At 41.9% G+C, this 25037-nt stretch overlaps 3 protein-coding genes across 5 annotated transcripts; 2 read left to right on the forward strand and 1 right to left on the reverse strand.

Annotated features, from left to right (window-relative positions):
- Positions 1-4838, forward strand: LOC115770129 (phospholipid scramblase 1). 3 transcript variants are annotated; one of them, XM_030715262.1, is made up of 6 exons: positions 1-83; positions 139-373; positions 1752-2004; positions 3636-4126; positions 4186-4344; positions 4589-4838. In XM_030715262.1, exons 2-6 carry the CDS (start codon positions 221-223, stop codon positions 4646-4648), a joined length of 1116 nt encoding a protein of 371 aa, XP_030571122.1. In that variant the 5' UTR covers positions 1-83; positions 139-220; the 3' UTR covers positions 4649-4838. The 3 variants fall into 3 exon arrangements, with proteins under 3 accessions (XP_030571122.1, XP_030571123.1, XP_030571125.1); XM_030715263.1 differs by having other exon boundaries at positions 2-83; positions 142-373; XM_030715265.1 differs by lacking the exons at positions 1-83; positions 139-373; positions 1752-2004 and adding an exon at positions 3047-3132.
- A 1019-nt stretch (positions 4839-5857) lies between these two features.
- On the forward strand, positions 5858-7631 carry LOC115770340 (leucine-rich repeat-containing protein 15). The gene is made up of 2 exons (XM_030715577.1): positions 5858-6475; positions 6538-7631. The coding sequence occupies exons 1-2, from the start codon at positions 5858-5860 to the stop codon at positions 7555-7557; spliced, it is 1638 nt and encodes a 545-aa protein (XP_030571437.1). The 3' UTR covers positions 7558-7631.
- Positions 7632-9799: 2168 nt separating this feature from the next.
- LOC115770223 lies at positions 9800-10728 on the reverse strand. The gene has a single exon (XM_030715424.1). The coding sequence runs from the start codon at positions 10637-10639 to the stop codon at positions 9827-9829; it is 813 nt and encodes a 270-aa protein (XP_030571284.1). The 5' UTR covers positions 10640-10728; the 3' UTR covers positions 9800-9826.
- Positions 10729-25037: the final 14309 nt, after the last annotated feature.

Genomic DNA, 25037 nt, shown 5'->3' on the forward strand with positions numbered 1-25037 from the left:
GTCACACTGATTTATTATTTTTGACGCATTAATAGTTAAGTGCGAGAAAGTATTGTAATAAAGTTAAAGTCGAATTAAAAGCGGTGGGTATTATCGCAAATTTTATGTGCAACTTAATGCCAATATATAATACTGCAGCAGCAAGTTGTGGCGTGCTTCCCGGAAACGCAGCATCCGACCACCTGCAACACCATCGCACAACGGCGACCGCCGCAGCAAGATGCACATGAATAATATTAATAAAGGTGGATATGTGCCGCCTGGTCACTATCCACCAAATGCACCGCCAGCCGAGGGAGCTCCATATGCACCACCAAACGCGCCCTATCCACCGGTGCCACATGGAGCACCCTCACCACAGCCAGCTAATTATGTGAGTACCCACGAGTATTGGGGGCGTTGTCAACACACATATATTCATACATTTGCATATACAGACGTATGTATGTATGTATGTATATATGTACACATTCCTTCGCCTGACGTCATGCTTGAGCTTGCGTGTTTATTTATCGTGCCTTATCTCAACGTTCAATAACACTGCAATTCGACTCATATATTTTTGAAGTTCGTTATAGGCAAGACCCACCGTACAATTAGGTTGCTCCGATTTTGCTGCAATTTCATCACACTCAGAGCCGATTTTGTAAATGCATTTGTAACATTCGTGTTAAGTGTAAATAAGTGTGTCATGAAATTAGTAATGCATTGAAGAAGTCGTCGCTTACACTATAAAGCATATATATACTCTTGTTCGGCTTGAATGGTTTGTCAGTCTCAGTTTTAATCCTTTGTAATGAATCTGTGAATACATCCTTCTTTCTGTTGCAGGCAGTACATATGTCAATCGGTCAGAGCGGACTATTTTAAAGGGATGATCATTTAAGTTTGTGTATGAACAACTTATTCGATTTATACCCTCTTACAGAGTATTCTAATTTTGCCATGAAATGTGTAAGGCATTGAAAAATGTCCGACCTCATGAAGTTTGTACATATGCATGCCTCAAAATTCGAGTCCATATGGCTATGTTCGCCTTTGCGCCTGTCTTTTTCTATGCAAACCAGTCTCTCAGTTTTAAATCTATCGTTTTGCTACTTCGCATAGGTCCATCTTTCTGTCAGATAGCTGCCATCGTTACGATCAGTCGAAAACTACTTTGCTACATTCATATATGCCAAATCTTAGCAACATCGGACAGTTGTATCATATAGCTGATCGGTCGAAAATTGAGTTCTTGTACGGACAACTTTTAGTTTTCTATATACCTTGATCAAACTTTTCATATAAGATATAACCATGCTAATTACATATGAGCAAAGTCTTATTTGCGTTGGACTTCAATATTATTGAGCTCTATAGGAAGAGTCGGATGAGTTTTTGTATAAAAAACTTATCTGCTGAAGATATTTTATCCACTCTGAGCTAAAAAGATCTTCGGTCCATACAACCGCAAAACTATAATATTGCTTCTGTAGAAATCATCGAACGGGAATAAGGCTTTTCTATAAAATCATTTTAAAGCCGCTTGTTTAGGGGGTGTTTATTCTTCGCCGAGCTGAAAACTATTTTTTATCTTGGTTTTTATTCCGATGACCTATTTCTAAAGCCATAATTATTTCATTGCAAACATTTTATAGCAATAATATATTAACCAGGGCCGATATGATGTATTGAGCGAGTGGTATAAAAGTTCGCACCATTGGAAAGGCCAAAAGAACGCCCCTATTTGATCGTATTCTTAATTTTAGGGCTTCACTCCGCAACCACCTCCAGGGGGTTACGCGCCAGTACCTCAAATGCCCTACGCAGAAGCCTATGGAGGAGCAGCACCTTTTGGCGCCGGGGGTGGCGGTACAGGTGGCGTTGCACAGCCTTATGGCTACCCACCCGGCCCAACTGGCCCTCCGCAACCATTTGGATATGCACCAGGACCTCAGAAACCGATTATAAGTCAGCCAGGGATGCCACCTGCACATCCGCAACCCGGCATGGGGCCAGCAGGTAAGTTTTACTATTGCTTTCTTAATAAGACATGGGCTTCTATGCTGCAACTACTAATGAAACCCACATCAATAAACACGCGTATGTACACGTATATATTTGGGAGCGCCATGCCAACATTGAAAACAAGTGCAAGATCACAATCAGAATTCTCTGAAATAATTGAGACAAAAGAAATCATTCAATAACCGATCTTCCACATTGACAATTGGTGTCAATGCACTCTAAATGTGATAATAGCAAGTCCACCGCCAGAACAGATATTCTCTGGCACTGAACTTCTCTTGTTGCAGGGAGGAATGCAACTTCGTGTCGAGCTGGTTAAAGAGAGCTGTGGAGGGGGGGTTCAAGCGGTAGAATACAAAGTAGTTTTCTATTATCACCCAAAACCTAGCTGTAAATATTTACATTCTTGGTGTGAGCGAGATTTCGAGTTGTCTGTCCCTAACCCAGATGGGCGGTGACACTGACGTTGGTATCAACAGCAAGATGATGTTGTTGACACACCAAACGCGTTTGCTCTTCCACATGCTAAAGACCCCGCCGCTTATTCGTAGCTGTATGCATCCCAAAGCCAACCCGCTGGCTCTTATCACGACGCGGCGCGTTTGCTTTAATTGAACCAATAAAATAATACAAATCGCTATTTAAAACACGTTCGGTTATGTTTACTACGATGACTTTTGCGGCACGGTGCGCTGGCAACTGTCAACTTGTGGACCCTCTCCCAGGCAGACGCTTCAGTTCAGTTCGGTGCAGCATCCAGAGCAGTCGCGACAACTTGAATCTTGATTAGTGTGCGATGTCAGCTCCAACCGCAGTAACGGTTCCAGTTCCAGCATCGAGCTCTAGTTACATCTCGACATTGGATCTGACTAAAAACGAGTCGGCTGATCAAAAGGAACCGACGCCTAATGGCGCCAGCAGTGGCTCGAAGGTGTTACGCTTCATTTGGCACTCACTGTACAGCAAATACAACTATTTCTGCACGAGATCACAGACGCTGAAGCAGTTGGTCTGCCGCGAGGCCAACAAGCCCTTGCCCAAAAAGTTTCGGCACACAATGCGGCTGAATAAGTCGGCAAAGCGAAAGGGCTACGAATTCTATATAAGCGATGAAGACAGGAGGTGAGACAAATCAAAGTACATAATAGACAGTTTGACTCGTGTGCAATTAACACTCCAAGGTTATGTCAGAACATATCAACATATCTGTTCAAGGGGATAACAAAGGTGCCTTAATAGACACGCCAAAGATAGCGAACTTTATAATTTATATAAGTCATTGTGATGAAATTATAAATTTGCATGGACCAGAGATATATTGGGACTGTCGTAAACATTATCTTCTCAAAGGCCACAATACGATTAGATAAAAGGCGGATTTGAGTGGCGTAAAAGGCACAATAAACCGCTGCGGCCCGGGTTCGTGGCTCGTCCATTGAAATGCCTTCAATTAGGCATACTATTTGTGACGTTGAGCAATTGGCACGATGACAACGACATTGACCAATTGACACGCTTCTGTGGGCGGTCGGTGCTTACATCTGGCACATGTTGATGTGATTCTGCAAGAATGTTCCACTTAAGTGTATTTGGACTGATGATGTGTTTGTGTTATTTTTCAATAGGCGACTGGATGAGTATACCTATAGGCATTCCGAACTGTCCGCGCGGATTGGAATACCTTACGAGTATAGATCAGCTCTTAGTTAAGCAGAAAGTGGAGCTGCTCGAAGCTTTCACTGGCTTCGAGACCAACAATAAGTTCTCAATCAAAAACGCTCTCGGCCAGAAGGTCTACTATGCGGTGGAGGACACAGACTGCTGCACACGCAACATGTGTGGTCCGGCACGGCCCTTCGATATGAAAATTTTCGACAATTACCAGCAAGAGGTCATTCATTTGAATCGTCCATTGGCCTGCTCAGCTTGCTGCTTTCCCTGCTGCCTGCAGACTATGGAAGTGTCCGCTCCACCCGGCAATATTATTGGCACTATCGAACAGGAGTGGTCCATTTGCAGCCCATCGTTTCGCATATTGAATCACATTGGCGACACGGTGCTGCGCATTGAGGGTCCCTTCTGCACGTTCTCGCTTTGCGGCGACGTAGAGTTCAATGTAAGTGCTGAAATTCAATTACAGCTAACGCTTTATTAATTATTCTGTTTGCTTTACAGGTGGTCTCTCTAACTGGGGAGAAGGTGGGAAAGATTTCCAAGCAATGGTCAGGCATAGCACGTGAAATCTTCACGGATGCAGATTTCTTTGGGATAACATTTCCACTAGACTTGGATGTTCGCATGAAAGCCGTGCTGTTGGGAGCCACTTTTCTCATTGTAAGCAGCTGCATTTGTTATTTCATCGCAAGTTTCACTAACCGCACATTTGCATGTTAAGTCGTACAGCATTCATTTCTTTCGTTTACAAATTATGAGTTGTCTGCATCGCAGATTTCGTTGGTGCCGAGGTAAAACTTATCTTATGAGCCCTAACAACGCCCCAGCTTCTTTTGATTGTGCTAGAGCATCACCACACGTCGAGTCATTTCACTTTGTTAACCTTCTGATTTTGTTTCTTTAGGATGCCATGTTCTTTGAGAAGTCCGGAAACCAGGAGACCGATCGTCCAGGCATGTTCTAGCATTTGTTTTAGTTTCTTTAAATTCTGCTTGGACTTTTATGACAAGAAAACTGTCCAACTTGGAGTAAATTTTAATATCGAAGCCCTGTGAACTATCGCTTACTAGTCCCCTTTGGCCAAAGCAACCGCATTCTTAAATCAACCAAATTATCCACTCTTTCAAAAATATATTGCTACAAGCAATTTAAAATAGCTTCATTTTTGTTGAGCTCAGGTTACATTTTTGAATATTATTATTTATTTATTTTTGTATTAAGCTACGATGTTAGCATTTTTGTAATCGCCTTTGTGATTAATATACGACGAAAAGCTATCTTAATGAATTTATTTGTGAGTCTACACCGAATAATCAAAAAAGAAATCAAAATCTCTATGCAGAGTCAACAATGTACTTTAACTAGTTTTGTGTCTTCATATATTCAATACATGTACAAGATTGTATTTGTGTATATAAATATATATTTTTATAAATCTACATATAAAAATATACATTTATGTCTACATTGCAAAATATTTTGTAGGAATGCCTCTAATGTATTTATCTACTCGAATGAAATAATTTTTTGATTGTTGAATAACTATAAATATGTATATATATAATGCATATGGATGTTCCTCGTATAAAAGTTAATTGAAACAAAATCGCGTGGACCGACATACACAAACATAAATTTAACTGTTGATGTTTAAATATTAAAGTATATTTCATTTAAAAAATCACAAGTTAACCGAAAAAACATTTAATGTGGGTGAGGCGGAGATCAATCTGTTGAACCTTTTGTGAATAATGTCAACCTTGTCTATTTGGTGGAAATAACATGTTAATAAGAAATAATGCACATAAATAAATGGTAGTATGGAAAGACCCACATGAGCTATCTCTTGAACCAGAGCTGAGAATACAAGCTGATAAAGAAAGTTTTCTAGTGGGACTTTCGATTGCCAACCATATCAGGTTAATTTCATTGAAATTAATTTGTAAAAAGTGCATAGCCCTTGACCAAGTTAAGCTCTGTAAATGATCTATTTATTTTAAATAGCAAAAATAAATAACTGGTTTATTTGATAATGCGATGCTCTTGTCTTGCTTCCATTGCATGGAAACCGGCTTCCCATCTAGCAATTCGCCAAAACAAGTTTTTTAAAAATAAACACAAAGTTACGCACTGTGTCTTAATATGATGGGTTTCAGTTTTAGTTCTAGTTCAGATGTTGTCAAGATTGGTTCTACTTTCCGCTCTACTCGTCTTCCGTGTAGGACAAACAAAAGATATACAGGAATGTGAGCAGATATCACATCAAAACTATGAGTGCCGCGATATTGAAAACTTTGAGCAACTAAGCCAGTATATACAAGAAGATTGGCAAAGTGTAAATGTTGTTAACGAGCACACTGGAATTGAAAATGACGATAAGCTACTCCCCAAGCTGTCGAAACTGCTTCAATTGGACCTGTCACAGTCTGGAGGATTGACGCTGGGCAGGTATGGGTTCAGAAATTTCGCATCGCTGCAGCGACTCAACCTAACCCACTGTCAACTGGAAGAGCTGCGGTCAAAGCACTTTGCTGACAATGCAAGCTTGGTCAATTTGGATGTCAGCTACAATGACTTGCTGCTCATTGAACGTGCTCTAATGAGACAGTTGCCAAATCTTGTCTATGCCAACTTCTCGAACAACTTGATAGCCAACGTAGAGTTCGATGCCTTCAAGGGCCTTAAGTACTTGGAGTCTCTGGACCTCAACACCAACGAGCAGGAGAACATCACCCTAGGCTCCAATGCCAATCTGCGTTATTTGTCCATTAGCAACAACAATGTGAGAGATGTAGGTTGAATAGCTGTTAATATTCATGTGACGGCTGCTCGAAGCTTTCATTTCCTTTGTAGTTTCATTGGTGCCGTCTGCGCGGGCTACCTCAGTTGCAGGAGTTGCATTTGCACAGTAATTGGCTGGAGGTCCTGGATATGGGCATATTTTATGCGCTGTCTCAGCTGCGCGTGCTCAACGTGTCCAATAACAATATCTATGAAATTCAGCGAAACTTATTCGTGGGTCCGGCTCCTGATGTTGATCCATTGCTTCGTGTGCTCGACTACAGCTCCAACAATGTAAAGGCTCTGGAGGATTATGTGTTCAGCAGGCTGCATCATCTGGAAACACTCAACCTCTGGTTCAATCAGATCAGCAAGGTCTCTCCAACTGCCTTTCGGGGCTTGACTGAGTTACAATCCCTGCAGCTGCAGGGCAACAAAATCGTCCAGTTACCCGATAAAGTCTTTGCCAATTTGACGGCCTTGCAGGTGCTGGACTTGAGGAAGAATAACATTAGGCAACTGGGTGCCAATGTTTTTGTCGGCTTTGTCCTAAGAAATCTAAGCTTTCTCGATCTGAGCAACAATAACATTGACCAACTGCATCCGTTAGCCTTCTCCTCACTGCCCTTCCTGCAGGAGCTGCGACTGCGGCGCAACAAGTTGACTTCTCTGGACATTCGCATGTTTGCGCCACTGCGTCGGCTGCGGGTGTTGACTCTGAGTGAGAACAGGCTAATGGAAATCGAGGCTGATTTGCTAAGTACCTTTGACAAGTTGACTGAGCTGCAAATCAATAACAATCAGCTGACATATCTGCCTGTGCTGGAGGAACAGCTTCTGTCGCAGTTGCGCCACATCAGCATCGAGGGTAATCCCTGGCAGTGCCTGTGCCTGGACGAGCTTACCAACTGGCTGCACGCACGCCTAGTTAGCTATGCGACGATTGCCAGCGCCTATTACAAGGGCCGGAAACCGCTCTGTATAGTCACGCCCAAGGAACAATGCGTGAGGGACTTGGAGGCGGTGTGCGAGCTCGGAATTGTCGAGAGCTTCGAGCAGATTGGAGGCGGCAAAGGAGCAATAAATCAATAGCACTAAATGCTAGTGAAATCGCTAAATGGGGGTGGGCTAGCTGAGCTGGCTAGTGGGTGGCCTGGCTGAGCGGCCTTCGTAAATCACAGACAAATGAATGACCATCAGGCGCAAAAGTTTTGCAAGCCAAAGTATTTGGCCAACTGCCGTAAAACAATAAAACAAAATGCGGCCGCAGAGCCAAGCACAAGTACAGCGAAACAGAGGATGACTCCAGGGGCAGAGGAGAGGGCCCATAGAACAGCACAGATTTTCAAATACTTAACACCACTTAAGCGAACAGTTGGACAATGACAACGACAAGTGGATTTTGCGGGTGTGCTTGCAGGCGGGGTACACATTGATTGTTGAGCGTAATTTAACGTAAGAATTTTTATTAAAATTCTCAAATTGTTTGCATACAAAAGTTTGTGCTTGCACTGAGCGGCCGACTGGCCAGGACTTAATGAATAAATGATTGATTGAGAAGATATTGTGGCGCCTGGTGTGTGAGTACAACGGAAGGAAACTTCCGGTGGCTCGAAAAACATGGAAAATTGAATTGTTAGTGAATTTTCAAGATAACACGTTGGAGCGAATGAGTTGAAAATACGCATGATTAATGAATGATTTATCAGGTACATCGCTTAGAAATTTTGCTTTTTAAATTATTAAAATACATATTAATATTTATCATTGGCAATGATATTTCCTTAGCTTAGTTTTCATAGAGCAAAATATCCATTGTGTTGTCCTAAGAAAATATTTGCCTGTGTATAAATAAATAACTGCATAGGACACATGCACACCCACAACCACAACCACACACACATACAAATGCACAGCTTTTGTTGGCAAATAAGTAGTCCAACTTTTGCGTATTCAGGCAAATGCATTGAAGCCAGGACAAGTATTTGAGGCATTCACACGCACAGGTGACAAAAGCCAACACCAACACGCACAGAGAAAGATGTCAGTGCAGCTCGTGCCACAATAAGGATTCAGATACGAATACAGCAGTGCGTGCGCACTGAATGCGGTAATTACACATGGGAGCCGAAGGAATGTAAGGAGCAGCTGCTCGAAAGGACATGGAGCCTAGCAACTGGCAGCGTTGCTCAACAGCGACAATAAAAGTTTTGGGTGGCTTTCGCACAATGCAGACTGAGTCGGAAATTACATGTACCGGCTATGTGGGTGGCATCAGCGCGGTGTGCATAAAAATGTAAACTTATTTAATTAATTTTATATTCGAGGCTAACATTTTCCAACACCTGCCGAAGTTGTTGTCGGGTCAAATCATTTCTGGTTAGAAACTTTCGTTAGCCTCTTTCTAAAGGTTGTTGTCAATTTTCTTGTGAACCTTGCGGTCGACAGCGAGGTGACGTTGCTAAGGAACCGGACAGAGTCCATCCAATTAATTTTGGAGAAAGCTTTGTTTGAGCAATTTGATGAAGCAAAAGTTCATTTTGTGTTGATTTATGTATGTGTGTGCGTGCGTGTGTGTGTTTGCGTGAAGGTGCAACAAGTGTGCTAGCAACACCATAGCAAATATTGAACCCTCATCAAAATGATATGACGCTCAGTGCTGTCAAAGACATTACGGCCATCAATTTGCAGGCCTAAGTTTTGTCATTGTTCGAACATTGAGACTTTCAAATTTAATGTTGACCTCACCTGGCGTATGCGTAATATTCGTAATATTATTTTTGGTTATCTGCATTTGATGTGTTTGTTTGGCGTGTGGAGTGCAGCAAATGTTCCAGAATTGATGTCTAGTGGCCGCTGACCACTCAAATTTCATTTGCCATGCACATATTTCAGTTAATTGCGTGTACAGCTAATTGCATTTTTGTGGCCTAAATTGCCACACAATTTGTTAACAAAATATTTGCAAAACTCTTTATCATTTTTATACAATTAGCATGACAATTGTATATTTGAATGCTACATTCTGCATGTAATTCCAACAAAATCAAAAATTAGCGCAAACTATGCAACAGCGGCCGGATGTGGTGCGGACTGCACTTCGAATTACAAAATTTTGCGGTTCTGTGGTTCGCTGAATTTATAATTATCCACAGTTGCAGTTTTCTGTGTGTTGGGCTGCGTAATTCGATTTACATGCAAAGTTTTCGGCATAATTTCGTTCAGAGTTAAGAGTTGTGCGGCGCTGTGAATTTGCAAGCAAATACTTTGTTCCATTTTTGGTTGGTCATTATAAAATAAGTATATTTATACATATATTTTTGGCTTCCTTAAGAGATATCAACAAAAGAAATATAATAGGTTAATTTAAAGAATTTTGTTTCTTTATATCCGCATCATTGGCATCATGATATACGAGCAGCAAACTGCCGAATTGCGAGTAGCACGTTGTTCTGGGTAAACGAATGATGCCAGCTATTTCGATATAATTATGCAACATTTGTTCCAATTCGTTGTTGTGTTGCAACAGCGTCTGCGAGGAGTCAGTCAACATTTTGCGGGCCTTCTTCAATCGCTTGTCAATGTCCACCCGGTTTGCCTTATAGCATTTGAGGGGCATTACTATTTTGTAGCTATTTTTGTAGGCTGTGTACAGGTCCGCCATAAAGCGACGATAATCTGCGACTGAACAGCACCTAATGCGGAGATCGTTGTAACGCTCCAGGCACAACCCCGCCCGATGCTGCTGTTGGCTCGGCCATTTGTGCAACTCTTCGATTTTTGTTTCCAGCGTTTGCTTCTGTTTTTTGTGATGCTGTAAGTCGCAATCCAGGTTCTTAAGATGTTTACCCTCGCTGTTCAGTCGTAGCGATAGTTTTATCACCTGACCAACTATTTTAACTGTTTGTAGCTGCACCTGATGCAAAGCGACATTTTGGGAGCCATTTAATTCGATATCATTAAGGCATTTCGCATACTCGGCCGCCGCTGGCTGTTCGCGTACCAGGATTTTGCGAAGCTGCAAGGCACGCTGCTTCATCTGCTCCAGTTGGTCATAGATATCGTCCAGGTTCAGTTGGGACTGTTCCTCAATATTTAGTTCCTCCGTCAAGGTTTCGAATGTGCTCGTGGTAGTGCTGGGAGTGCCAGGCAAACCGGCTGCGCGACAGTCCATGTCGCTAAGGAATTGCTTGTATGATTCGTATGTTAGTGTGTGTGTTCCTTTTGCTACACAAGCCCGGTCTCAGCTGTAGCTCCCACAATGTCATCGCCTGCTGCCTGTTCGTTTAATAAAAATGCTTGGCTGGCGCCATAAAGTATGCAGCATGCAGTGTGAAGCATGCAGCTGGGCCAACACTCGCCTGCCAAAAATGTTACTTCATCGACCACGTGCCTATGGCAGCCAGGCAGCCGGGCAACCAGCCAGGCGGACACAAAATACCTTTGCTAATGATTTTTAATGGCCAAATTGCATGGCGAGCCTTCAGTATGGATAGCGGACCCTTGAGGTTTGTTCCTGCATCGATGGCTGCCATCAGTGGAGTCTTGGCCTGTTCGTCCTAGAAGCTCGCATGCTTATTAAAAGGATATTTGCTGCTGCTTCTCAATAAAGCCGGGGCGATAGGGCTGGGAAAACCGAAGGCTTTCAGCCTCGTACACGTGCAAACACAATTCGATGCAAATTTGAGGTCAATAAATTATGCATGCCACCAACGCACCAGCCCCACCCTCCAAAAGGAAAAGCACAGCAAGGCGGGAGGACAGCGGCCGACGGCCTTACAAAAAACAAATTAGTGGCGCTTACTCAACAAGATTGAGCGGTATTGTGGCTGTGTCATCGTCCTGCTCCTTCTGCTGGAGGAGCGGCAGGGGCGTAGAAAGACAGGCATGTTGTGCCTTAAAGCCTCATTTAAGCCCCTCTTACGCTCGGCGCCACTGAGCGCTGCGTGCAACATGCGAGTCAACGCAGCATGCAAAAAAAAAAAATACACAAAAAAAAAAAGAATTCGAACTTAATTAATGAAAGAGCTTCCGGCTGTCATTCAGTGCGCAACCCTCCCCTCTCTGGAGAGCACAACTATTTATATACCCATAGATATTAACTGATGAATATTTATACAAACATGTGCTGGGTGAGCACTCGCATTACGTACAAAGCTGACGCGGCAAATCAACAGTTGAATATAATATTGTTTATAAAAACGTGAATTCCTCGTAATTTGTATCAGCTCTGGCTTTGTGGGGGAATTGCCAATGAAATGGGAATGTGTCGACTGTTGGAAATTGGCCTCCGCATCTGTTGCAAATGAAATTATGTAAATGTGACAGTAGCAGCTGCCGCGCTTCCAGTGTCCACGTGTGTGTGCCTCTGTGTGTGTGGCATAGGTTGACCCGCAAATACAATGGGAATGCGGTTTTGGTGGCTGTCGCTTGCCTAAACATGGCTTAATGTTGATTACTTAAATTAAACATGCGAAAAACGCGCTATGTGCCTGTGTGTGTGTGTTTGAAGCAAATTGGCGCTTCAATTAAGCATTTGCGTGGCAATTGAATAAATTTAATTGCAAATAAGGCTTATTTAGATTTGCAAACGGGCAATGAAAATGGAAATGGAAATGGAAATAGTTGCGGTTGCCCATAAACTTGGCAAAGCCAATCGATGTTGCAATCCCCGACTGCAGCATGCAAATTGAAAGAAAAATCCCATTCAACTGGCCGCGAGCTGTTTACGATACTTGCTACGGCGCGGCAAACTTTAATAGTAAATAACAACAATAACAAGCACCGCAGGAGCCGCCAAGTCGCAGCTGGGCCACGTTCAAAACTTGCTGCAAAAAACTTGGAAAACAACATTTTGCTTTGATGGCCGTCACATGGCAAACTCCTTGATAGGGCTTATTGCCCCAGACGGGCCAAGGCAAGAGCATTACAAGAAAAGTCCTGAATAGTCAGTCTGTACGGCCAGCCAGGCATTTTTAAACTGTTTTCCTGCTAGTTGAGCCAACAATTTGGATTCTAAATCAATTTAATAATGGATATTTCTTAGAGTATCTGCCGGTCGCGTGCAGTGCTTGCGTTCAGTTCCCATTTAAAGTAAATGGCAATGGCGATGCTGGGGGCTGAACCAAATTAATATTGATTTTGTTATTGCCCTGGTCCGGCTGTTGGATGAAGTTGGCCTTATCAGAAAGGGTGCGCCTCGAGTGTCACTTGGGGCACGCTTTGACAAAAAGTTTTCCTGTATTATTTATGCGCCTTACATGCCCAAGGCGATGGGCTCTTAATACATTGTTTATACAAGCATGCGCTCCATGAAGGCCTGGTTTTAAATTTATGTAACAGCTGGGCTGCGAAATAAAATACCATATACCGAAATGTCAAATGCATTCGGCTAAAGAGCCAAAATTCTCATAATGCGTTAAGTTTTGGCATTTCGACTGCTGGCAATTTTGAGTGCTGCTGCTGTTGCTGTTGCTGCCACTTGAGCTGTTGGCAAACAGTCTGGTAAGCAACTTCGCCACTTCAAATGCCAGAAAGTTTACCCAAAAGAGGCCAGCAAACTAATTATTTAGTTTCATTTCGAGCAGTGGCAAAACGGCAAGCGGCAAAGGCAAACGGCGAACGGCAAACGGCGAACGTCAGCGCAAGCAAAATATCAATAAAAACTCCAATCGAGATCTATTTCAATTAAGTTGTATGAAAACTTTTTAATTAACGGCACTGCAGAGCCAGAGCCAGAGCCAGGGCCAGAAGCAGAAACACAAGCCGGTCTTTATTTCCGGCTTGCCTCACATTGCTGAGCAATTTATTGCTGCGTCTAATTGGGCAACGTGCAACAACCAAGAGCTTAAAAAATGAACTATGAAAAAAATGCTAGTTATGTAAATGCTGATAAATCAAGTTGCAACTGTTGTCCGTGACAAGCGGACAGCTGTTAGACACTCGAAATAAATAAATAAATACATATTAAGCAAAGGACGCTAACATGTTCATGCTGACCCCATTGTGCGGCAGGTTTAGTGGCAACTACTTGAATTGTTGCATACTTTGCTGCGACCCTCATCAAAAATGGTGGCCATTGCGGCAGTCGGGCTGCGCCGTGACACCTTGTGATTTAAAAGGCAGGTTAAAACTAAAGCATTGCGGCTCGACTTGGTGATTTATTGTAGTTAAGCTGAGTTAGTGCTATAAATGCTATTAGCTGTGGCTGAAGGGGAGCTCGATAAGCAGAAGTGAACACACGATATGTTGGCCACAATTACGGCGTCTAGACCATGAGCGAACCCTAAGAACTGTCAAACTGTTGCCTGCTTTTTATTGTTCATTCTTCGAAGGGCAGCTCTATAGTCCATATAGTCAATGGCCCAAAGTTTATTATAGAAATGACAAACGCAGCGACATCTTGAATTGAACTGGCGATGAGCTGCTTCTTTTCTATCCAGCTGCTTGATAAATTGTGTGCCACTCCCCTCCATTGAGCTATTAATAAGATAAATGAGCGACAATAAGTTGTAGGGCTTGCTTCCGCTGCACAATGCGGCGTATGCGTAATTACCATTTCATATGCATTAAGCTTCAATCACAAGCCACAGCGCTGCGCGTTTAAGCAAATATTTGTCGGGCTGCCTGAGAGGCTCCCCGGCTCCTGGACTGGCTGTCTGCTGGGCTGCCAAATGGCAAGGCAGTGTCATTAAGCGCATTTGTAAAATCATCAACAATGTACGCGCAAAGCGTCGTTGATGTCGCTGATGTCGCTGATGTCGTCGCCGGCGTTGCCGGCTTGGCAAATGGATTTTATTGTAAGCGAGGCATAAAAAATGCACAACAAATTGAAATGCGATCAATAATAATTATTGTTGGAGCACAGTCAGTACACAGAATAATTGCGTTTCCATGCAATTGCTCAATTCTCAATTCCACAAGGAGCTGCCTATCGCACAATGACGCGATTATCGAAAGAAATTGATGGTTCTCAAATAATATCGAATAACAGCTTGAATGCTAACACAAAAATTGTTTAGTGACGTTTATAAATGGACTGCATTGCTTTAAGATCAATCGATAAGTACCAAATATATTTCGCGACCTTTAAGTGGGATACATTGGGAAACTGTTTAAAGATAAAAACATTTTAATGTTAAGTCGTGATAACATTTAATACATTTTTATAATAAATCGATTCATCGAATTCAATAGCTTTGCGATTTTCCACTGCAAACTTTCAATTATGATCCCATTGTGCGCCATCTGCCAGTGGCGGCATCGTTTAAAAAAACATTATCCCACGCGACAGTGTGAAGCGGGCAATATTGCGGCTTCAACTTTAAGCCATAAAGTAGTAAAAGTTTACGGCTATTGAGGCACTAGCACTTGACTGTTTCGGATGACCGCAAGGGCGTCGCTGTTGGTGGCCAACGGCCTTGTCCAGTTCGTCACAATGAAAATCCAATTTAATTTCACTGACTCTGCACTTTGGCCAAATCGAAGCGAGCTAAGCGAATCGGCAGACCACAAACTAACCAAAGTGGTGGGAGGGCTGCATTCTAAAGATGTGAAGCATATTGTAAATGTATGCGGAGATCAGTCGACGGCGCATCTAATTATTGTTTGTCGTGCCTAAACGCCAGGAAAATTGAATTGAAATGAAAATAAAATGCGACGAAAATTGAATTCGGGTCCGGAAGTTAAGTTGCCGGCCAAGACAAGGAGCCGCAGCCAGTGACAGCCAGAGTCAGCCAGGTCAGCTGTGCATGGACCCACAACGACGGCAAGTATTGAAGCTCACCGCCGACAAATCCTTAAAGATTTCAGTTCAGTCCGAGCCCAAGGCAAAAAGAAGCAAAAGAAGCGTAACCGAAAGACGGCAGCAAAGGCAAAAGCAGCAGGTAACATAAAACGGACAACCGACTGACTCTAGTTAGATGTGAAGGTAGGGGGGCGGCAGGCTGCTTCAGTAGTAGAGGTCTGTCAAGGTTAGGCTGTGTCTTGCCCTGGTTCACCAACATCCAGCAATGTGTGTTTGACATTTGATTTCTGAGAAAAAAAGGAGTCGTCGATTCATCCCCTCGCAACCTGCAATCATTTTATTCCATGTCTCTCAGCTCGCAACCTGATGCGGCGAGGGAAATGCAGCTGGCCAGAGCAAACGGTATCCAATTATAGAAAAACACCAAATGAACAGGGCCCAGCAGCTGTCAGATGTTCAACTTGGGCAGTTTCTTCAGATTTGGGATTCATTTGCATTTGCAAATGCAAATTAAATTCATGCTGCGTGTGAATGAGCAGCAGTTCATGAAAAAAAAGTTGTTTTCAAATTTATGTTGCTAGAATATGAAATATCGTTTAATGAATTTTCTTCAGTTTTCAATGGATGCACACATTGAAGTAAACAGATATAATGTGAAAGAAACTTTATTTGTATTCCTTAAATTGTATTTTGTATTAGTAAACTTTTACTCACCAGATCTTTCTCCTTTGCAGGGTATAACAAATGTTTAACATGCAAATGTGCACTGGCCAGCAAGTTGGCCCAAAGTCCTGCCCCTAAGGCCTGTCAGTGTCAGAGTCAAAACCATACCATGACTGCCGGCCTCTTTGCCTTCAACAACAGGCAGGCATCATGAGCATCCTGTGCAAGGACTGTTTCCGGTTTGTGTATCCACTCACATTTAATGCAAATATTTGCCTTATTAACATGGCCAGCCCCTCAAGACGCTCGCGTTATTTTCAACTGCCGCCCAAAAGTATGCAACAAAATATATAACCTCAACTTATGCTAATGCCATGGCCAAAGAAGACAGTGGAGAGGGTTGAGTCCGTTGAATGTTTGTGTTAATTCAAATGACATTATTTAATGCATAGTACACGAAACATAGCGCTAAGTGTGCTTGTCTCAGTGTGCGTTTGTGTGTGCGTGAAAAGAAAGTGTTTTAATTTAATGTGTTAACCGCTTGCATAATTCGACGAAAAGTGACAAAAAGTGAATTTAGTCACGCTTTAATTTTAATAGTGTTATACAAACTATGCATGCCAGGCCAGAGGCAACAATTACTCGAATGTCTAATAATAGCTGGCTCTAATGGCAGTTCAATTCGCATTTATCAATTATGGTTCATCGACATTCTCACAGAACAGTTCAAATACACGCCTACGACACAATCTCTTAATGCCTGCAAGACTCTTTTCCAACATCTACGATGGAAATCGATATTTGTCATGTAAGTTTGAATGTTAGAAATTTGCATATTTATTAAATTTTGTGAATGAATGCGATAAACTTGTGTATATGCACCTTCCTGAAAGGGAAAACAATTTGAGGAGATAACAATCACGTGATACACGAGAAATGCTTAAATTCAATTGATTGACGAGCTCTTGCATGTTAATATCGTATCAGAAAATGATTAAATTGCATCAATTCATAGAATTTGTCTGCTATCTACCATGTTATTAACTAAATATTAGTGACAAAATTCCGTTTCGGCGGAAATACCAAACTATTGAGTCATTAGTAATGGAAAGTTGACAATGCTTTGCAAACAAGGCGAGATATAGATGAAAATAAACCTCTACAAATTGTGAGACTGTCTAAGCTGTTGAGTTATGAAAGCCAAGGCTATCAGCACTCTGCGAATTGATATTGGGCAGGTAAAGAAGTTGGCTTATATGACACATTGTTGGCACACTTGTTAGTAAAAGACAAAAGAGATTTCAGCTTGGATTGTTGACATTATAGTTAGCCAAATTATAATATTGGCTTACTGTCAACAAATCTAACCCAGACCCTCGAAATCTTCATTGTTGTTATTAAAAAAAATATAAAATATATTTATAAAGTATTTCTAATTGAAATATATATCCACACTGAAGCACACACTCAGTGCTATAACAAAGTTGATGCTGATCTGACATTGATATCGTTTTTCAGCTGCTGTTCAGCATCTCTTACTGCTGTTATCGTGTTGTTGTTGCTGTTGTTGTTGCTTCTGTAAGGGGAGCCGACACTTCAGCTTGACAATTTCGTGAGCACAAATGGCATTTTGTTAATGTTTCGGCTGCCACATCCACTGTAGCCAGTTGTGACGCCTACGCGCGCCTCTGGCACCAATCTCATTGCCTTAAAGTGTCAATTACCAAGAGACTTGAGGCAAGTTTCTTCCCATAATCGAGTAACTAGGGGTGTGTATGTGTGTGCTTAAATTATAAATTGCCTGAAGGTAGGAACAAAAACTACAACAACAACAACAACAATTGTAATGAGAGCAATTGGGCTATTTATTTTTTATTTGTTTTGGATGTCAATCGTTGATTTTGCGCTTCCCTTTTTGTTGTTGTTACCTATTGTTGTTGTTGTTGTTGCCGTTATCGGCAGTGAAAGAAAGAGAAAGTGCCTGTAGCCAGTTTTTGGTATTTATTTTGTTGCTGCTGCTCTTGTTGTTGTATTTACTTATTCGAATTGCCTGCAGTACGCTTGTGTGTGAGCGAGTAGGCAAAGAATGTCAATTTCTTGCCGTAATGCTCATGTAGAGGCCACAGCGGACTTTTGCTTTTTTTTGAAGCTGTGAAACAAGCCCGACATTAACTCAGATGTGTGTGACACACGTACACACACACTTACACACACAGCTGCACACAAAGTAACACGTTCGTCTGCAGCTTTCCCTTCCTGTGCGAGAGTCGCTCGTGATGCGTCCGTCCACTTCCACATGGCTCGACGTCTCTTCTTTTTAGATTTTATTTTAATTTTGTTCGATAGGCTTTTGTTTGATTTTTTTACTTTAGTATTTCTTGGTGATCGGCCCTGCCACAAAATGCTATGATAATAAAAATGGGCATCATTTAATGACGTCGTTGACAACTTTTTCTTTTTGTAGAACGATTAATATGCATATCAATGTAAGGCAAGGCTTCTGAGACTCAGACTTTCGCTAATTGAAAGACGAAAGACGAGTTTTCAGCTTCGCGCTCAAGTTCTCTCTGCATATTCATTGCAATGCGACACAATTAAATCAGACAGATATAGAGATGGGCATGGTCAAGTTGCCTTAGCCGTTGCCGTAGCCGTAGCCCAACCCAAAAGACTTCGGGCCAAGCGCACAAATTTAGAAAACATTTTGAGGGCACTTTCATTTACCATTTACCATTTACGATTTTTATTTTTCGCCGGTGCGTATTGAAATTGCTTGGCTCTGCCCGGCTCGGCTTTCGTTCGATGGATGCGCCGCTCATTGAATGCGAAATGAGCAGCACAAAAGTACAGGAAGGTACTTGGAACTTGGAGCTTCAAACTTGAAGCTTGGCACTTGGAGCTGGCTTACCGCTCAACAGAATTGTCGGCCGTTGTCGTAGCCGTCGCCGACGCCGTGTTCGTTATCGTTGGGGATTGTACGTGAATGAATTCATCAAAAAACAGCAACAACAACCTCTTCAGTTTGACCAGTGGCAATGCACAGCACGAAAAATTGAATATAATGTGCAAATGAAATTCAACGCCAACAACAAGTTCAAACCCAAATCCCAATACAAATCCGCGTCGACAATATCTGCGGCTTAGCTTCCACGCACATATTTGAATTTTCAACAAATGAAATTGTTCGCACGCATTTCGAATATAATCAGGCAGCAGCGTCAGCAGCAGCAGCTACTAACTAAAAACCGCTTTGAAAATCGATTAGTTGGCAGCCACAAGCACTGAATGGCGGCAGGTAACCGCTTGTTTTATTGACAATTGATGCCCCAACCCCTCCGCACGCCAGTGCCCTGCTAATTATTCCGAGCACAAAGCGACGCTTTCATGCATAATCTCACCTAAAACTACAACCGCAACGACATCACCACCACCAACAACAACAATAACAACAGCCAAAACAACACACGTGCACGGAGATAAAACTTACCATGGTATTTTTATTGCGCTTTTTTTTTGTGGGATGTTCAAAGCCGAAAGAAAAGCGAAACTTTTTTGAGACGTTGACTTGGCAAGAAAAACGGTTGGTAATCAAATAATTTCTACCATTTAATTGTCAACGTCAACATCAACATTGTGTGTCTGTTTGTTAGCCTAAGGCGGAAAAGAGTGCCAACAAATTGGTTTGCTTAAACGAAGCAGACACGAAAATCATGAGCGTCTACACACATGCTGCCCGCAGGAACTGCCAGTTGAGCTTAGCAAGGGCAACTCACTGAAAGATATAATTAATTCTAGCTAGCTTAATTTAAATGCATACTGAATCCATCAAGAGCATTTACGTTTGCAAAAAGAACGTAAAATATACGTTTTATTATCGTTAGCATCAGGTTCGAAAGTAAAAGTGTTGTAAAAATAGAAAAGAAAAAAATTTTATTTTATTCTCTGTTCATAAATAAATTAGCCAAGTGCGAGTGCACTAGCGGTGACTGTCCGAATTGAAGATACCCTGCAACTGGACTCAATCTACCTACGCAAGGTCGCGGCAATGCTTCTTTCCTCAGCGTACAACACGCTAAATGTGTGTATCTCTTTAGCACTTTTGTAATGGTATAAGAAGAATCTGAAAAGTGCTTTTTGACTATCTTAGTTTATAGCTTTTGAGTCCTTAGCTATTGTAGTCGTACAAGAGCCGCCCAAAAATCCGACGTGACATAATATTAAAAAAAACATATTTATAAACCTCTCAGAGTCTCACTTATATGAACAGACGTGTCATGTCGTCACGGATGATGTTAAATTTTTGTCCAATCGCAACATTTCCTTTTTCTTACCCACATTCGAGGACTAAATGACATATACCCTTTAATTAAATAAGTGTTTAAAGAATGGTAACAAGCATACTTCTTCTATACTACAGAAAAATATTCTTTTCGCATATATCCAAAGACAGGGAGAGAGGTTATATTATGTCAACATCTAATTTCTTAGATCCAGAGGAGGTGCGGTTATACATGTACATGTGGAAAATAATATAATATATAATCTTTATCCAGTCAATACCCAATAACAAATTTTGGTATAAAAAGTTTGCTGCTGCCATACTTTTAATACATTTGCTTGTAAGCTCAACATTACGCAATAGAATCTTGAAAAAGATTTTTCCTTGAAAAATGAGAAATTAACAAATCCACAAACAAATCCGAAAATTAACATGCATACCGACAGAAACTTTTGTGCTAGCTGCAAAAACTAATCAGCCGCAGAATCTCGTATTTTCACCATTTTCTGTCCGCAAGAAAGTTGAGAAAATTAATTAGTCCAGTGGAGTAACGTCTTTGAGTTGGACTCGAATACCTCGAGTTCCCCGGCTCGCCCTGTTGGTTTGTTTATGAAAATGTTTACAAAGCCACCAAATAGCAAATTACATTTTGATTAGGTGCAACTAAGTTTGAACTTGGCAGGTCTTTTTCGCGGGGACGGACATCTGTTTCTTCGACCCCTTCCGTAGAGCTGTCGGGCGTTACGTTTAATTGATTTTGTTTTCATTTTCTCGTTTTTTGCCACCTGAGCGATGCTGTCAAGGAGAATGTCAAAGTGTATTAAGCCATTAAAATGCTTAATTATTTGGTTTTTGAACCAGTGCTTAAGCCCCTCGAATGGCGCTTTAAAAGCTTATAAATAGTTGAGTTTTAGTCGAGCACAAATTTGTAGCCTTGAATGAAAGTTTTTTTATTTGTTAGCTGTTGTTGACGTCGGTTGAAGCTCTACTGTGTTTGTTTTTTTGCGATTTCTGTTGTTGTTTTTCGGCACATTACATAAAATTTCGTAACATTCTGCGGCAAAAGACTGAAATCGTCTACAAGTCGAGTTAAGTTTTTAAGTTGAGAAAACTCCACTGACCTGTTAACTGAAATGCTTTGCCAAGACTTGCATACTTTGCCTGTTGTCTCAATAACACCAACAACAACAACGACCACAACAACAACAAGTTGCGAAGAAAGTTATAGACAGCCCAAGCTCTCGGCTACAGTAAAAACAACTTTTGCCCAACTAGAAAAACTACAACAACTACTCCAGCAAGAGACCGCTATAAACGAGTAGAACACGTTTTACTGTTGGATACGCCGACTGCGACGCCAGCGCCGCCGTTGTCATATATTAGCGTGTGTGTGTGTTGGTATGGGAAAGCTTTGCTTTTAGCCCCTTTAAAGTCCCCTCGCTGACAGTCCATTTCCTTGGCCCACTGTGTCCCGGACACTGAAAATGAAATGCAATCTAAATTAATTACATTACAGATTGTCACAGGTATGATTAGCACTTATCTTAACGTTATTATTTTTATTTTTTGTTGGCTAATAGCAAAGTTAACTGCTCAATAGCGATTTCACTTTGATGTGCTTGTGTCGGCCAGAAGACCTCGGAAATTAGCACTTCTTCTGGCTGACCAACTGCGAAAAAAGCTCATCAGTAAAACTCGCACATACAAATCCAAATACTTTACGCACTGGCAATATTTATTTATGAAGTACAAACTGAGAGAGCTGCTTCACAGGAATGTCAGAAAAGGGGTGAGGCAGCGTCAGTTAAAATGCACTCACAATCACGTATTCACAAATAGAGAGCTATTCTTAGAAAATTAAATGAATTTAAAAATTTGTTAAAACAGTAATTTATACTAGAATGTGTAACTATAATTAATCAAAAGAGTAAAGAGAACTCCAACACTTTTTAATGCTCGAAAAAAAAAAACTAAAATCTCAATTGATAACAGCTGGACGCCTATAAATATCCATATTTGTTTAAATGAAGTGCAGCATCAGCCTGTTTGGTAGCTAACTGTAATAACGAGTTGTTTACTGTGCCAAATATTTTCCCATAGGAACCGTCAAAGAGAGCACAGCTCAGGTCCAAAATTGATTGAAAATCAAGTTGGCCAAGAAAAAGAGATGATCCGAGAGAGTGAGAGAAAGGTTGAGAGAGAGAGACAGTCTGTCAGAAGAGAGCACAAAGAAAGCAATGTAAATGAATTGCGGGGGAACAGTTTGGTGTCGTGTCTTCACGGAGTCGTCTACAACTATGCTGGTAACTGAAGATTCCAGCCACGATCAGTTGCAGACGGTCAGTCGTGCGAGACAGTTGAGTGCGCGGCGGTGTGAAAATTGCCAACAACGAAGCTCGACAACATAAAATAAGCGACCGCAATCACAATCATAAGCCAAAAAACTCCTCCAGCGAGAAACAGGTAAAAAGCAAACGTTGAAAAAAGAAAGTCAGCCAAGAACCGCATGGGGCTAAAAAGCATACGAAAGAAGCCCAAACAGCGACAGTCTTTGACGGGTACTCGAGGAGTGAGCAACGGCTACTGACACTCAAACTCAAACTCAAATCGGTTATCGTAACAAGAATTACAAAACTAAACAAACATTCAATCAATTAACGGTGTGTGAAGAAACCAAAGCTGAACAATATACGAATAATCGATTAACATTATCATAATCAAGGGCAGCTCCAGGTTAGCATTGGATTAAAAGTGTTAAAAGCTGAGGATTATCGTAACATCGTATCGTGTGTGTGCTATTCTTATATGATAAGTCCACGTAATTGGAATGCAAAACGAATGCTCTCAGCCAACCAAACGCTTTGCTCCTGACCCACAAAACAGTTAACAAACGAGAAATAGAAATAGTAGAAAGAGCCTTGGCAACGTCTTAGACAAGAACTTTTAATTGATTTTCCAGAGCTCACAAAAACCAAAAACCAACTGAAACTCGGACCCGGACTCTTAACTGGCAGGGGCCATAAATTGTTTCTGCGCAGCAATTTAGAGCCATCCCCGGCTTTTTTTCATATGCTCTGCTCCATATACAAGCCACACAACCAAACTCTGCTCCATTTCATGTGTGCTGTGTGGTCAGCAGCAGCAGCAGGAACCCCCTCTCAGGTTTCTTCTTACAAACTGACCCACATACGAGACAGTGGCTAATTTAAGTGTTTCCTGGCATCGCAGTTATAGTTTACGCTGTTTACACAGCTTCTGCACTTTGCTGCCAAAACAAAACATTCTCAAGTGTTGTTCTAAAGAGTCACAGCAGCAGCAGGAGGAGCAGGAGCCGCAGCAGCAAACCCAAAACCAACACCAACATCAACAGCAGCAACAGCGGCCATGCACTTAAGACAAGTAGAAGCTATTAACAGAGAAATATTCGACATGGACATTGTGGTTTTTCAACGAAATTTGAGTGGCTTACACAGTGAACTTCTTTTCAATTCACATACCCTAAAAGTTACCATTTTTTTTTTTCATATTATTTATGAACTTATGAGGGTATGACATGAAAAAAATGATATTTAGATATTATTACTCTAAATACCCCGATCATTGAGCTAGCGCACCTTTTTAAAATAGAAATGTTTCTAGGATAGAAATGAAGGTATAGGTTCCTAGAAACATTTGTAAACAATGGTTGAATAATCACGCAATCATTTCAATCCCAAGGAAATCACAAATATTTCCCAGTTCTGCTTAAAGTACAGGGTATGCAAGAAAAAAACTAGGAGAAGACCATGTCCATTAGTTGGTTAAGACGCTTGGCTGGCATGCGGCAAGTGCATTGTTGTTCCGCCAGGTGGCGCTGACACGACGGCAGCAGCTCCTAATTCATGCGACACGAATGCAAAAACTGAGCGAGATGGATGAGTATGGGGCATAGGGTGAGACAGGGACCGTAGCTGGGTAGCCTTGCGTGAATGCTGCGGCGGCTGCAGGTGCTTCAACATGGGGCGTGGCAGTTCAAGCGGCACGTGTAAAGATTATTTTTCTACTTTACTTTTGTTGCCATTGTCTTGGAAAATTAACCGCAACGGCAGCGGGCGTTGTAAGGCAAGCGCGCCAAGCCCAGCATATGAGGCAAGTTTAAACAAAGACTCGACAGCTTCTGAACTGCGATGGTAACAGGCTGATATGCAAATCCTGAGGCACTTTTGTGGGCGTCTACGCGTGGCCTTTTGTGCGGCCAGCATATTTATTGATATGACGCTGATATGACAACGCATACGTAGATAGAGCCGAGCAGGAGCCGCAGGCAGCCGTGAGGGGATCAAGTGGCTGCGGGTCGGTGGGCCGACGTCGGGCCCAATAATCCCCATTGTACGAGAGTGTGTATCTGTGTGGGGCTTAAGTAATTTTGCTGCCTGTCATGCAAGTGCACAGCAAACACTCTCGCAATGCTTCCTCCATATTCAACCACATAACCCCCTCCCACTGGCATGAATATTAATGTAAAATGCACACACGGTTAGCTGCATTTTTCTATGGAGCATTAAAATATAGTGGGAGCAACGTTCCATATGAGTTAGTGCCTACAATAGAGAACAACAGCAAAGCCCAGAACCGGTTGGCACTGGTGGGCGTTGGGATGAGTACCGGGACGGATGGAAGCTTCCACGCACTCTTGTGCTTGTCAAAAGTTTTCCCATTGCATTGCTTTTATAGCATGATGCGTAAAATGTTCGGAGTTAGGTGAGAAAATGGAAGAATATTGAGCGGCTCGAGGAGTATGAAAAGCGAGTGCATGGGGCGAAGTAAATGCTATTTCGTAGACTTCAATAACCAGAGTTTATAAGTACCCAGCTGAAGATGCCGCATTTGCTAGTCGCAAAAGCG

The sequence above is a fragment of the Drosophila novamexicana genome, unplaced genomic scaffold, assembly GCF_003285875.2.
Source record: "Drosophila novamexicana strain 15010-1031.04,08,12 unplaced genomic scaffold, DnovRS2.1 tig00004555-arrow-pilon, whole genome shotgun sequence".
Classification (NCBI taxonomy): domain Eukaryota; kingdom Metazoa; phylum Arthropoda; class Insecta; order Diptera; family Drosophilidae; genus Drosophila; species Drosophila novamexicana.

Bases quoted from the DNA above. Each gene is read 5' to 3' on its own strand.
- LOC115770129 (XM_030715262.1), top strand. From the start codon at position 221: ATGCACATGAATAATATTAATAAAGGTGGATATGTGCCGCCTGGTCAC. The intron at 2,005-3,635 runs GTAAGTTTTACT...ATTTTTCAATAG, and splicing joins ACCCGGCATGGGGCCAGCAG to GCGACTGGATGAGTATACCT. The intron at 4,345-4,588 runs GTAAGCAGCTGC...TTGTTTCTTTAG, and splicing joins TGGGAGCCACTTTTCTCATT to GATGCCATGTTCTTTGAGAA.
- LOC115770340 (XM_030715577.1), top strand. From the start codon at position 5,858: ATGTTGTCAAGATTGGTTCTACTTTCCGCTCTACTCGTCTTCCGTGTA. The intron at 6,476-6,537 runs GTAGGTTGAATA...TTTCCTTTGTAG, and splicing joins GCAACAACAATGTGAGAGAT to TTTCATTGGTGCCGTCTGCG.
- LOC115770223 (XM_030715424.1), bottom strand. From the start codon at position 10,639: ATGGACTGTCGCGCAGCCGGTTTGCCTGGCACTCCCAGCACTACCACG.